Consider the following 12,446-nt stretch of genomic DNA (forward strand, 5'->3'; position numbering starts at 1 on the left):
AAAGTGAAATGTTTATGCGAATGAATACGAATTGTGGAACATTCATGATTGTACATGTCAACAATACCACACTTTGAAGCTGATAAACAAAACAACCCAGGAAAAAGAGCAGGGGTGAGGGGGTGTTTGTATATTATACAGAAGAAGAGGTAGTGATGTTCTTCCTCCTTTTGACATTTGAAAATACTTGTTCTCTCACGTAGAAAATCACTTTTTTTCTTCAAAATAGAAAATCTGACAAAATTACCAACTACACATTACAGCACTGGATACACACTTCTCAAAGGCATCGGTAACAATACAAATATTTTGAAACATTTTATTTTGCCATTTATTTCTTAAAATCCCTAAGTAAATATAAATAGTTACACAGATTAATTATAGCATGGGTGAGATCACAAAATTTATCTTCACAGAAAAATGGACCAATCCTATGTGTGAAAGACAAAATTTGTCATTTTCCATCACTATTAATAATGACCCTAAGCATAGATAGTTCATCACACGTGGACCCTGAAGTGTTGGGTGCTCTGAGATACAGACGAACCAACACGGTTGCGATTGGTACAACGCAGTTTTATTCCTTTAAACTATTTATATAACAAACTTGGTACTCAGCACGTGATGACTGTGTGAGAGTCTGGCTTTGAGGTCCTTGCCCTGTGCCGTCTCCTGATGGACTGCCCAGGAAGTGTCATGTTTCTTGTTTTGTACTGTGTATGCTCTTGTCTGTGATTGGCTGTCGTGTTATGTGTGCTAATTGGTCCGTTGCTCTGTCTATCATTATGTATGTGTGTATGTTCACTTGAATATCATGACATCCCCCCTTTTTTTACAAGATTATGTGCCTACGTGGTTATAAATAGAAATGTGTACTGAGTGCAGCTAAATGTGTGTGTGTGTAATATTTACAGCATGTACATGGGGCTTAACTATATACAAGGGGCGATGTTGGGTGTGACATACTAACGAGGTTGTACCATAACAAAGAAAATGTGGTAATGTGGAACGATAAAACAAATGCCTGTAACGAGAAGAACATAGACATGTTAAAACAGTGATTGCATGAGTTCAATGTGTAAACAGTCTCATAAGTCCAGTCTAGTAGGTGGGCGATGAATTCGGGTTGACCGCCTCAAGGGTGGGTCGGGAACCACCGGCTGAGGTGTGGGCCTGGCCACGGGCGGCGACGGAAGAGGCATGGTAGCAGGCAGCTCCACGAAGCCGCTATCAGGAACTAAAGGAGGACACGGCGTCAGTGTAAGGTGGGGCCGAGCGATTGGCCAGCAGGGCGAGGCAGAAGTCCGACCCGGCAGCAGCAGCCTTGCAGAGGAGCCGCTTGGCAATGTGAACGCCCTTCTCCGCCTTTTCATTTGACTGGGGGTGCAGAGGGCTGGACGTCACGTGTGTGAAGCCATACGAGGCAGCAAACAATGACCATTCCTGGCTGGCGAAACAGGGCCCATTGTCCGACATGACAGTCATCGGAATGCCGTGGCGAGCAAAGGTGTCTTTGCAGGCCCTGATGACAGCAGACGACGTCAAATCGTACAGGCGTATGACTTCTGGGTAGTTGGAGAAGTAGTCAACTATGATGACATAGTCCCTGCCGAGCGCGTGAAACAGGTCCACACCCACCTTCACCCAGGGGGACGTCACCAGCTCATGGGGCAGAAGCGTTTCAGGAGATTACGCCAGCTGAAACCTTTGGCAGGTTGTACAGTTGAGCACCATGTTGGCAATATCGTCACTGATGCCCGGCCAGTATACCGCCTCTCGGGCCCTCCGTCTGCACTTCTCGACCCCCAAGTGGCCTTCGTGTAGTTGGTCGAGAACCAACTTGCGCATGCTGTGCGGAATCACAATCCAGTCCAGCTTCAGAAGGACGCCATCAATGACGGCCAGGTCGTCTCGGACATTGCAGAACTGCGGGCACTGCCCTTTGAGCCACCCTCCTGTCATGTGGTGCATTACACGCTGTAGAAGGGGGTCGGCCGCAGTCTCTCGGCGAATACGGGCCAGACTGGAATCGGCAGCTGGCAGATTTGCCGATGTGAAAGCCACCTGTGCCTCGACCTGACATACGAACCCCTCCGAATCTGGCGGCGTGCTCACTGCTCTGGATAGGTCATCCGCAACGATGAGTTCCTTCCCTGGGGTGTAGACCAGTTGGAAGTCGTACCTCCTGAGTTTAAGTAGGATGCACTAGAGGCGAGGGGTCATCTCGTTCAGGTCCTTGTTTATTATGCTGACCAGGGGGCGGTGGTCAGTTTCGACAGTGAACCGGGGAAGACCATATACATAATCATGGAACTTGTCTAAACCGGTTAGCAAGCCCAGGCATTCTTTTTCGATCTGCGCGAGGCGCTGCTCTGTGGGAGTCATGGCCCGCGATGCATAGGCCACTGGGGCCTATGATGCCGTGTCATCCCACTGCAGGAGCACTGCTCCAATGCCGGATTGGCTGGCATCAGTCGAGATTTTGGTGGCACGAGACGTGTCAAAGAACGCCAATACAGGTGCAGTGGTGAGTTTGAGTTTGAGCTCCTCCCATTCCAGCTGGTGTGTGTGTTGCCACTGGAACTCTGTAGACTTTTTGACGAGGTGGCGCAGAGTCGTCGTGTGGGAGGCAAGGTTGGGAATGAATTTCCCTAGGAAGTTGACCATGCCAAGGAAGCGTAGCACTGCTTTCTTGTCGGCCGGCTGCGGCATGGCTGTGATGGCACTCACCTTGTCTGCATCCGGACGGACCCCTGACCGGGAGATATGGTCCCCCAGGAACCTCAACTCGGTCTGGCCAAAGGAACATTTGGCTCGGTTGAGACGCAGGCCGTTTTCCCGTATGCGGGCAAAAATGCATTGGAGACGATATATATGCTCCTGTGGTGCGGTGGACCAGATGATGACGTCGTCCACATATACGTGCACCCCTTCGATGCCTTCCATCAGCTGCTCCATGGTCCTATGAAAGACCTTGGATGCCGAGATGATGCCAAATGGCATCCGGTTGTAGCAGAACCTGCCGAAAGGGGTGTTGAAGGTACATAGCTTTCGGCTGGAGGGATCGAGTTGGATCTGCCAAAACCCCTTAGAAGCATCCAGTTTCGTAAATATTTTTGCCTGGGCCATTTCACTGGTGATCTCCTCCCGTTGGGTATGGGATAATGTTCCCTCATGATATTATTATTGAGGTCTTTGGGGTCAATACAGATGCGGAGCTCGCCGGAGGGCTTCTTGGCACACACCATGGAGCTGACCCACGGCGTGGGCTCCGTGACCCTGGATAGGACCCCTTGGTCCTGGAGATCCTGCAGCTGCTGCTTGAGGCGGTCTTTAAGTGGCGCAGGAACCCTGCAAGGTGCGTGAATGACCGGGATGGCGTCCGGTTTGAGGCGAATTCGGTAGGTGTATGGCAATGTTCCCATGCCCTCGAATGCCTCCTGGTTGTGGGCGAGGAGCGATTGGAGCTGTGCGTTGAACTCTGCATCCGGGAAGTCAGATGTGCCGTCTGGAGAGAGTGGACTCGTTGCACGAGGTGGAGAGCCTTGCATGCCTGTGCGCCCAGCAGGGAGTCCTTCAATGAGCCGACTATCTTGAACGAGAGTGTGGCCGTGTGCGTGTTGTGTGTCACCTGGAGCTGGCAGGATCCCACAGCCGGGATAACGTTCCCGTTGTAATCAACCATCTTGCACCGGGACGGCCGGATTATTGGTCTGACCTTCATGGCGTAGAAGGCGGACCATGCTATGAGGTTGGCGGAGGCGCCAGTGTCCAGGCGGAAAGTGATCAGCGATCGGTTGACCATCAGGGTGGCACACCATTCATCATCCGGATTGATTGTGTTGACCCGGTTCCCATCAATGACCGCAACCCGGAAGGCGTAATGGTCATCTGTGTCATCGGTTTGGCTGTCGTAATGTGGAGGCTGAATGGTCCGCACGTTCCTGCGAGGTTGTCGGAGATGCGGAAGATCAACAGGTTGAGCCGCTCGACAGTAGGCAGCGTAATGGCCCACCTTGCCACGGCGTAGGCATTGTCGGGTTTTTGCGGGACATTGCCCTTTTAAATGTGCAGCTCCACAGTTGCCGCACGTCGTGACGTCATGGCGTTCGTTACGCCACTGCGCATGCGCAGTTCGGTCTTGCGTCGGGCGCGCCTGCGCATCACGTCCCTCAGCGTTGCCGTAGGTTTTGGTGCGCACAAGCGCGGGAGGCCTCGAAAAGCGCACAAAACGGCTGCCCTCGTCCGGGAGAAACTCGATCGCCTGGACCCGTTCGGACTCGTGGGGCACCTGGCTCGCCGATCCAGTCGCGTAGGACCCCCTCTGCGCCGATTTGGTCGCCTGAAATTGGGCATAGCGGCTAGTCGCGTTCTCGTGCAGGACACAGGCTTCAACTGCAGATGCTAAGGTCAGGCCTTTTATTTTTAGAAGCTGCTGGCGTAGGCTGCCGGAGGTAACCCCAAAAACGATCTGGTCCCGGATCATGGACTCTGAGGTGGTGTCGTAACCGCAGGACTGCGCAAGTATGCGGAGATGCATCAGGAAGGACTGAAAGATCTCATCCTTACCTTGCAGGCGCTGCTGGAAGACATACCTCTCAAAGCTCTCGTTGACTTCAACGTTGAGGTGTTGGTCGAGCTTGAGGAAGACCGTGTCATATTTAGATTTGTCCTCGCCTTCCGCAAACACCAGGGAGTTGTATACATGGATGGCGTGCTGACCTTCGGTGGTGAGGAGGATGGCGATCTTCCTTTTGTCCGAGGCGCCCTGTTTTTCGTTGGCTTCCATAAAGAGTTCGAAGCGCTGCTTGAACAGCGTCCAATTTATGCCAAGGTTCCCAGCGACTTGCAACGGCTACGGTGTGTTGACGATGTCCATGGCTCAGGATGGCAGATTTGTGGGTAGGTTTTGATTCACTTCTGGTACCATGAAGTGTTGGGTGCTCTGAGATACAGACGAACCAACACAGTTGCGATTGGTACAACGCAATTTTATTCCTTTAAACTATTTATATAACAAACCTGGTACTCAGCACGTGGTGACTGTGTGAGTGTCTGGCTTTGAGGTCCTTGCCCTGTGCCGTCTCCTGATGGACTGCCCAGGAAGTGTCGTGTTTCTTGTTTTGTACTGTGTATGCTCTTGTCTGTGATTGGCTGTCGTGTTATGTCTGCTAATTGGTCCGTTGCTCTGTCTATCATTATGTATGTGTGTATGTGCTGTGATGTTCACTTGAATATCATGACAGACCCTGCACTGACAGCATCCACATAGTTGCTCATGTGGTGGATTATCTTCTGCTTTCCCTCTGAGGATAATATAAAACAGAAACAGTATTTAAAAATGCAACATTCAACCCATTTTATTGAAGTCTGATCAATCAGTATTTGCCATGGTATAATTCAGAGCTGTGTCTGTCAATATTGTGCAGGACTCAGAATCCTTAACAGCCTTTCTTGTTGCCGTCATGTGCATGTGATAGGCATTAATAATCACTTTGCCATATGTACCCGTGCTGTTGTTGTGCAGGAACCCTGCATTTTACTGTGCAATAACCTTGCTTGTTATCTTGTACCATGATCTTCTTTTGATCCTCCTGTATCTAGTCTACAATGTATCTCCATTTCAATGGCCTAAGATGAAGCATTGCTTATTGAAATATTTTTTTCTCTAGCTTTTAGATGGTCACAATATGAAGGACCTCAATATTCAGTGGGCTCGGGCACAGATTGGAATTGTGTCCCAAGAACCTGTTTTGTTTGACTGCAATATTGCTGAGAACATTGCCTATGGGGACAACAGTAGGGTCGTGTCCCAGGAGGAGATAGAGGCTGCAGCCAAAGCAGCAAACATACATTCCTTTGTTGAAACACTCCCTCAGGTAAGCTTCTCTGTGGTGGCACTCATAACCATGCAGCAGCTCAGTAAGAACATCTTGTTTACACTAGAGTTCTGGTGAGAGAAATACATGTTGACTAGAAGGCCAATTGCTTATATGTAGAGGTTGGTAGCTTCCTCCATGAAATTAGGAACCAAGCAAAAAAGACAATGTTCATTCAATTGATACAATCCCAGTTGATATTATAACTGGACGGGAAGATTCCAGAATGAAACCCTGGCTCGTAAAACCGTAACTTTTACATTTTGTTTAATGTGGAGGAACAGAGTCACAGGACGGCTAATTATTTTTAACAAGAAAAAATTGTTAAACATGAGAGTTTGGATTACGTTACAATACTCCCCCCCCCCCCCCCCTTTAGCTCAACAGATACACATAGATTTTAAGTTTAACACTGATTTCAAAGTACATCTTAAGATCCAATAGTCTCAGTAACACAAAGTCCCTTTAATCACACAGATTAGCTGTTGTCAAATACACACTCCACTCCGAACCCATAAGATCATAAAATGTAGGAGCAGAATTAGGCCATTTAGCCCATCGAGCCAGTTCCGCCATTCGATCATGGTTGATATGTTCCTCATCCTCATTCCCCTGCCTTCTTCCCGTAGCGACTGAACTCCATATTAATCAAGAAATCCACTTGTTAATAAAGAACACCAGATTTGTGCTTGAAGTGCTGTTACCTACAGGGCTACAGACCAAGAGCGGGAGTGCCAAGGTACCACCCTACCCAGAGCCCAACCACCCGGGGGCCTCCGATCGCCTGGGAGACCACCCCCAGTTGCCGTCACGCCTGGTCCATGTTTGTGTGGACCAGTGCTAAATGGTGCCATGGTGAAGTCTTAAATATGCAAATTTAGGTCCCATCCGTTGTGGGGCAGGTTCCAGATTGCGACTCTCGCATTAGATCTCGCAAGGCAAGCCGGGTAAATCTTGCGAGAGGCCGATAGATTGTGCCCTTTGCCTTATTTCTACTGTTTGGCAATACAAATATAAATCTTTAAAACAACTTTTGTTTTCTTAACACAATAAATAATTGGGATAAATGATACCCACAATCCGAAGAATTGTATATATTTCGTTATTTTATTCCTTTTCAATAGTTTTGCACACCTTATGGGATGAATTTTCCTGGTTAGGTTGCGGTCCCAACGTTGGCTTCAATTCCAGGTTGGGAACCCGGACGTGGCCATTGAGATGCATTTTCATGATCCTCTCGAATGCAATTAGTTAAGAAGCTGCCTCCAGGAGCCCTGATCAATTAAAGATGGGGTGGGGGGGGGAAGACCAGGGAAATGGGATGCCAAGTTGGAGGATATCTGGCCAGCAACTCCACCAGGAGACCGGAGTACAGCTGAGCAGGCAGGAGACTGCGAGGGGGGTGTCAAAATGGAGGCATTCTCTACAGTATTGTGAAAACTTAAAAAAATTACACCTTGTCAGGCAATCAATATGGAGGCAGAAACCGCTCCACAGGATGGCTTGTAGCCACTACTAGGGGTCCATACTGGCGTGATTGAAGGGAGGTGTTGTTGCCCCGCCCCACCACCAGCATGCCACCAGGTAGCCACTTCCACCTGTCTGCTGGGCTCTGACCTCAGTAGTGGGGAGGGGAGGTGGGCCAGCCATCATCAGGAAAATCCAGGTGACACCAAAAAATGCCTTCCCTAATAGGCTATCCTCCAATACCTGGTAGACTCTGCCACATTGACCCCGCCTCCGGCAAGATTCCACTTGAGGTAGGAATGTGTCTGGTAAATGAGTGGACATGCTATTTGCAATTTGGCTTCCTGGTCCTGTTTCCTAACCTGTCGCTATGGGACTGGGAAAATGCTGGGAAAAGAGGAGAAGGAAGAAATTTACTCTTTCCTCGTATTATGTTGTGTTACCAGCTGTAACACGCCTAATGTTGTACAACAGATCATCACTCTCTGCAGTGTCACAGTATTTAGTAGGTTAGACTATTCTGAAGTAGTGCCACTTTATACATGCAAACACCAAGTTAGTCACAATTTTGAAATGATGTGGAGATGCCGGCGTTGGACTGGGGTGAGCACAGTAAGAAGTCTTATGACACCAGGTTAAAGTTCAACAGGTTTGTTTCGAATCACTAGCTTTCGGAGCACAGCTCCTTCCTCAGTTGAATGAAGAGGTGGGTTCCAGAAACATATATAGACAAAGTCAATGATGCAAGACGATACTTTGAATGCGAGTCTTTGCAGGTAATTAAGTCTTTACAGGTCCAGACAGCAACCGGAGAGAGGGATAATCACAGGTTAAGCAGGTGTGAATTTTCTCAACCCAGGACAGTTGGTAGGATTTTCAAACCCAGGCCAGATGGTGGGGGGTTAATGTAATGCAACATGAATCTAAGGCCCCGGTTGAGGCCGTACTCATGTGTGCGGAACTTGGCTATAAGTTTCTGCTCGCCGATTCTGTCGCGTGTCCTGAAGGCCACCTTGGAGAACGCTTACCCAAAGATCAGAGGCTGAATGCCCTTGACTGCTGAAGTGTTCCCCGACTACAAGGGAACATTACTGCCTTGCAATTGTCGAGCGATGTTCATTCATCTGTTGTCGCAGCATCTGCATGGTCTTGCAAAATCCTTTTTTTTTAGAAAATGTTTTATTGTAGCATTTGTAATTTTCACAGTTTTAACAATTTAACATTTCTTAAACAACCGAGCAGGCCGACACACGCAACAACATTAAAATAACATACCCTACTAACCCCCCCTCCCCAATTCTTCCTTAAAGAAGTCGTTGAACGGCTGCTACCTCCGGGCGAAACCCTGGGTTGAACCTCTCAAGGCTAACTTAATTTTTTCCAGACTGAGAGACATGCCACGTCGCTAAACCATACGCCTGACATTGGAGGCTCCGAGTCCTTCCATCCCAGCAAAATTTGTCTCCGGGCCACCAGGGAGGAGAAGGCCAGGACATCGGCCTCCCCCCCCCCCCCCAGGCCCCGGATTTTCCGATACCCCAGATATTGCCATTTCCGGACTCGGGGTCACCCTCCCTTCCAGGACCTCTGACATGACGTCCGCAAATCTCTGCTAGAATCCCCTCAACTTCGGACACGCCGAGAACATATGTACATGATTGGCCGGGTTTCCCCCACAGCCTCCGCACCTATCCTCCACTTCCTCAAAAACCTATTCTGGGCCATAGTCATATGAGCCCGATGGACTACCTTGAACTGGATCAGACTAAGCCTGGCACACAACAAGGATGAATTAACCCTCCTCAAGGCCTTTTCCCATAGTCCGACTTCCAACTCCCCTCCCAACTCTTCCTCCCACGTCCTCTTCACCTCCCCAATTGGGACTCCTTCCTACTCCATCAATTCCTTGTATATCTCTGAGACTCTCCCCTCCCCAACTCCCATTTTTGACAACACCTTATCCTGTAGTCCCCTCAGGGGGAGGCGAGGAAAGCTTGGAACCTGCCTCCGAACAAAATCCCGTATCTGCAGGTACTGAAACCCGTTCCCACCCGGCAACTCAAGCTCCTCCTCTAATACCTCCAGGCTCGAGAAACCCTCCTCAATTAAGAGATCCCCAAATCTCTCAATCCCTGCCCGCTGCCACTTTCTAAAGCCCCCATCCAGCCCCCCTGGAATAAAACGGTGATTATCACAAATCGGTGACCACACTGATGGCCCCTCCAATCCAATGTGCTGTCTCCATTGCCCCCACACCCTCAGGGCTGCCACCACCACCAGGCTTATGGAGTACCGAGCCGGCGAGAACGGCAGGGGCACCATTAATAAAGCCTCCAAGCTTGTGCCCTTACAAGATGCCGCTTCTCCTCACTCCCAAACCGACCCCTCCCCCACTACCCACTTCCTGACCATTGATATGTTGGCTGCCCAGTAATAGTTAATAAAACTCAGGAGGGCCAAGCCCCCCTCCCCGCAGCTCCCAGCCCACACAAAACCAGAGATTACTGCATTCATTTTCATAAAAAAGGCCTTCGGGAAAAAAATCGGGAGACATTGAAAAAAGAACAGCAGCCTCGGGGGGGACCAACATCTTCACCGCCTGCATCCTCCCTGCCAGTGTCAGCAGGACCAAGTCCCACCTGCGGAAATCCCTTTTCATCTGATCGACCACATTACCCAAATTTAACTTGTGGAGCTGCCCCCAATCCTTAACCACCTGAATCCCCAGATACCTGAAACTCCTCCCCACCACTTTAAAAGGTAACTCCCTCAATCTCCTTTCCTTCCCCCATGCCTGAATCGCAATTACCTCGCTCTTTCCCATATTTAGCTTGTAGCCTGAAAACCGCCCAAGTTCTTCCAGTGCCTCCATAATTCCAGGTGTCTGTGATATAAAGGAGTAAATTGTCCATGTAGGGTGAGACCCTACTCTCCACCCCCCTCTCACTATCCCTCGCCAGGCATTCGATGACCTAAGGGCCATTGCCAAGGGCTCTATGACCAGGGCAAACAGCAGTGGGGAAAGTGGACATCCTTGTCTTGTCCCCCTACAAAGACTAAAATATTCTGACTGGACCTGGTTGGTTCTTACATTTGCCACCGGAGCCTGGTACAGCAGCTGGGCCCAATCCACAAATCCTTGCCCGAACCCAGACCTGCCTAAAATATCCCATAGGTACTTCCACTCCACCCGGTCAAAGGCTTTTTCTGCATCCATGGCTACTACCTCGTGCCCCTCCGTTGGCATCATTTTAACATTTAAGAGCCGTCTAATGTTGGACATCAGGTGCCTCCCCTTCACAAATCCCATCTGATCCTCCCCGATTACCTCTGGGACACAGCCCTTTACATATGTGGCCAAGATCTTTGCGAGCAATTTAGCGTCAACGTTCAAAAGGGAGGTCGGCCTTATGATCCACAGCTCTTTGGGTCCTTATCCCGCTTCAAAATGAGAGAGATCGATGCTTGTGATAACTTTGGGGGGAGCACTCCCAGCTCCTTAGACACATTAAAAGCCTTACCAGGAGTGGTTCCAGTAACCCAGAAAACGTTTCGTAGAACTCCACCGGGTATCCATCAGGTCCCGGGGCCTTATCCAATTGCATCGCCCCCAATCCGTCCATCACCTCCCCGAGCCCAATTGGGCCTGCCAAGCCTTCCACCAGCTCCTCATCTACCTTCGGGAACTTTAGTCCCCCCAGAATTTGCTTCATACCCTCCTCCCCGACTGGGGGTTCCGATTTATAAAGTCAACTAGAATTCACGAAACACATCATTTACCGCCCCCGAGTCCACCACCATCTTCCCCCTCATATCCTTTACCTTCCCAATTTCCCTCGCCGCCTCCTGTTTTCTCAGCTGATGTGCTTTTACCCTCCTCAGCTGCCCCTCTGCCTTACCTGTGGACAGGAGCCCAAATCCCATTTGAAGTCTCTGACGCTCCTTCAGGAACTCCTCATCCGGAGACTCCGCATATCTCCTGTCCACCTATAAATATCCCCTACCAGTCTGTCCAACACCGCCCATTCAGTCTTCTCCCTGTGGGCCCGAATCAAGATAAATTCCCCTCTAATAACCGCCTTCAGTGCTTCCCAAACCATCCCCACCGCGGTCTCACCCATGATGTTGCTCTTTATGTACCCTCGGGTGGCCTCCCTCACCCGCTCACAGATCTTATCCTCCGCTAGCAGCCCTACATCTAACCTCCATTGCGGACGCTGGGTCTTTCCTGTGCTCACTCGTAGGTCTATCCAGTGTGGAGCGTGATCCAACACCATGATTGCTGAATATTCAGTGCCCTCTACCCCAGCTAACAGCGTTTTGTCCAGTACGAAAAAGTCTATCCTGGAATACACCTTGTGCACATGGGAGGAAAATGATTACTCCATGTTCCTTGACCTCCGAATCTCTACGGTTCCACCTCTCCCATGCGCTCCATGAACCCCTGCAGCTCTTTCGCTATTGCTGACACCTTTCCCGGTGTTTCGGGAACTCGATCGGTCTAGTCTCGGATATACAACTGTGTTAAAATCTCCCCCCATAATCAGCTGGGGGGAGTCCATGTCGAGAATCTTCCCCAGCACCCTTTTGAAAAATACGACATCATCCCAGTTTGGGGCGTATATATTCACCAACACCATTTCCTCCAGCTTCCCACTGACCATAATAAATCTACCCCCCAGGTCTGCCTCTATCTTTCCCACCTCGAATGCCACCTTTCTGTTAACCAGAATTGCCACCATCTTTGTTTTAAAGTCCAATCCCGAATGAAACACCTGCCCGACCCATCCCTTCTTCAGTATAACTTGGTCTCCCAGCTTCAAGTGCGTCTCTTGCAACATGGCCACGTCCGCCTTCAGCTGCTTCAAGTGTGTGAACACACGAGCCCTTTTGACCGGCCCATTCAGCCCACCCACGTTCCACATGACCAACCTGGTCATGGGGCACTCTACGCCCTTCCCCTTTCGATCAGCTATGACCTTCTCTAGGCCAGCCCTTGGCCCATGCCCCGCACCTCACCTGGCCCACCACCCGGCAGTTACCGTCGTCCACTCTCCTCCTTCAACACCTTGAAAGTCCCCCCCCCTCATCAGCAGTCTA

At 50.0% G+C, this 12,446-nt stretch overlaps 1 protein-coding gene across 3 annotated transcripts in view; it reads left to right on the top strand.

Annotated features, from left to right (window-relative positions):
• abcb4 (ATP-binding cassette, sub-family B (MDR/TAP), member 4) overlaps nucleotides 1-12,446 on the top strand; it is a 198,882-nt gene that overhangs the window by 169,886 nt on the left and 16,550 nt on the right. For all 3 annotated transcript variants that reach the window (XM_072508646.1, XM_072508647.1, XM_072508648.1), the window contains exon 26: nucleotides 5,673-5,879. In XM_072508646.1, coding sequence (XP_072364747.1) covers nucleotides 5,673-5,879 — 207 coding nt within the window. The remainder of the gene's footprint in view (nucleotides 1-5,672; nucleotides 5,880-12,446) is intronic.

This window comes from Scyliorhinus torazame, chromosome 6 (assembly GCF_047496885.1).
Source record: "Scyliorhinus torazame isolate Kashiwa2021f chromosome 6, sScyTor2.1, whole genome shotgun sequence".
In the NCBI taxonomy this organism is placed as follows: domain Eukaryota; kingdom Metazoa; phylum Chordata; class Chondrichthyes; order Carcharhiniformes; family Scyliorhinidae; genus Scyliorhinus; species Scyliorhinus torazame.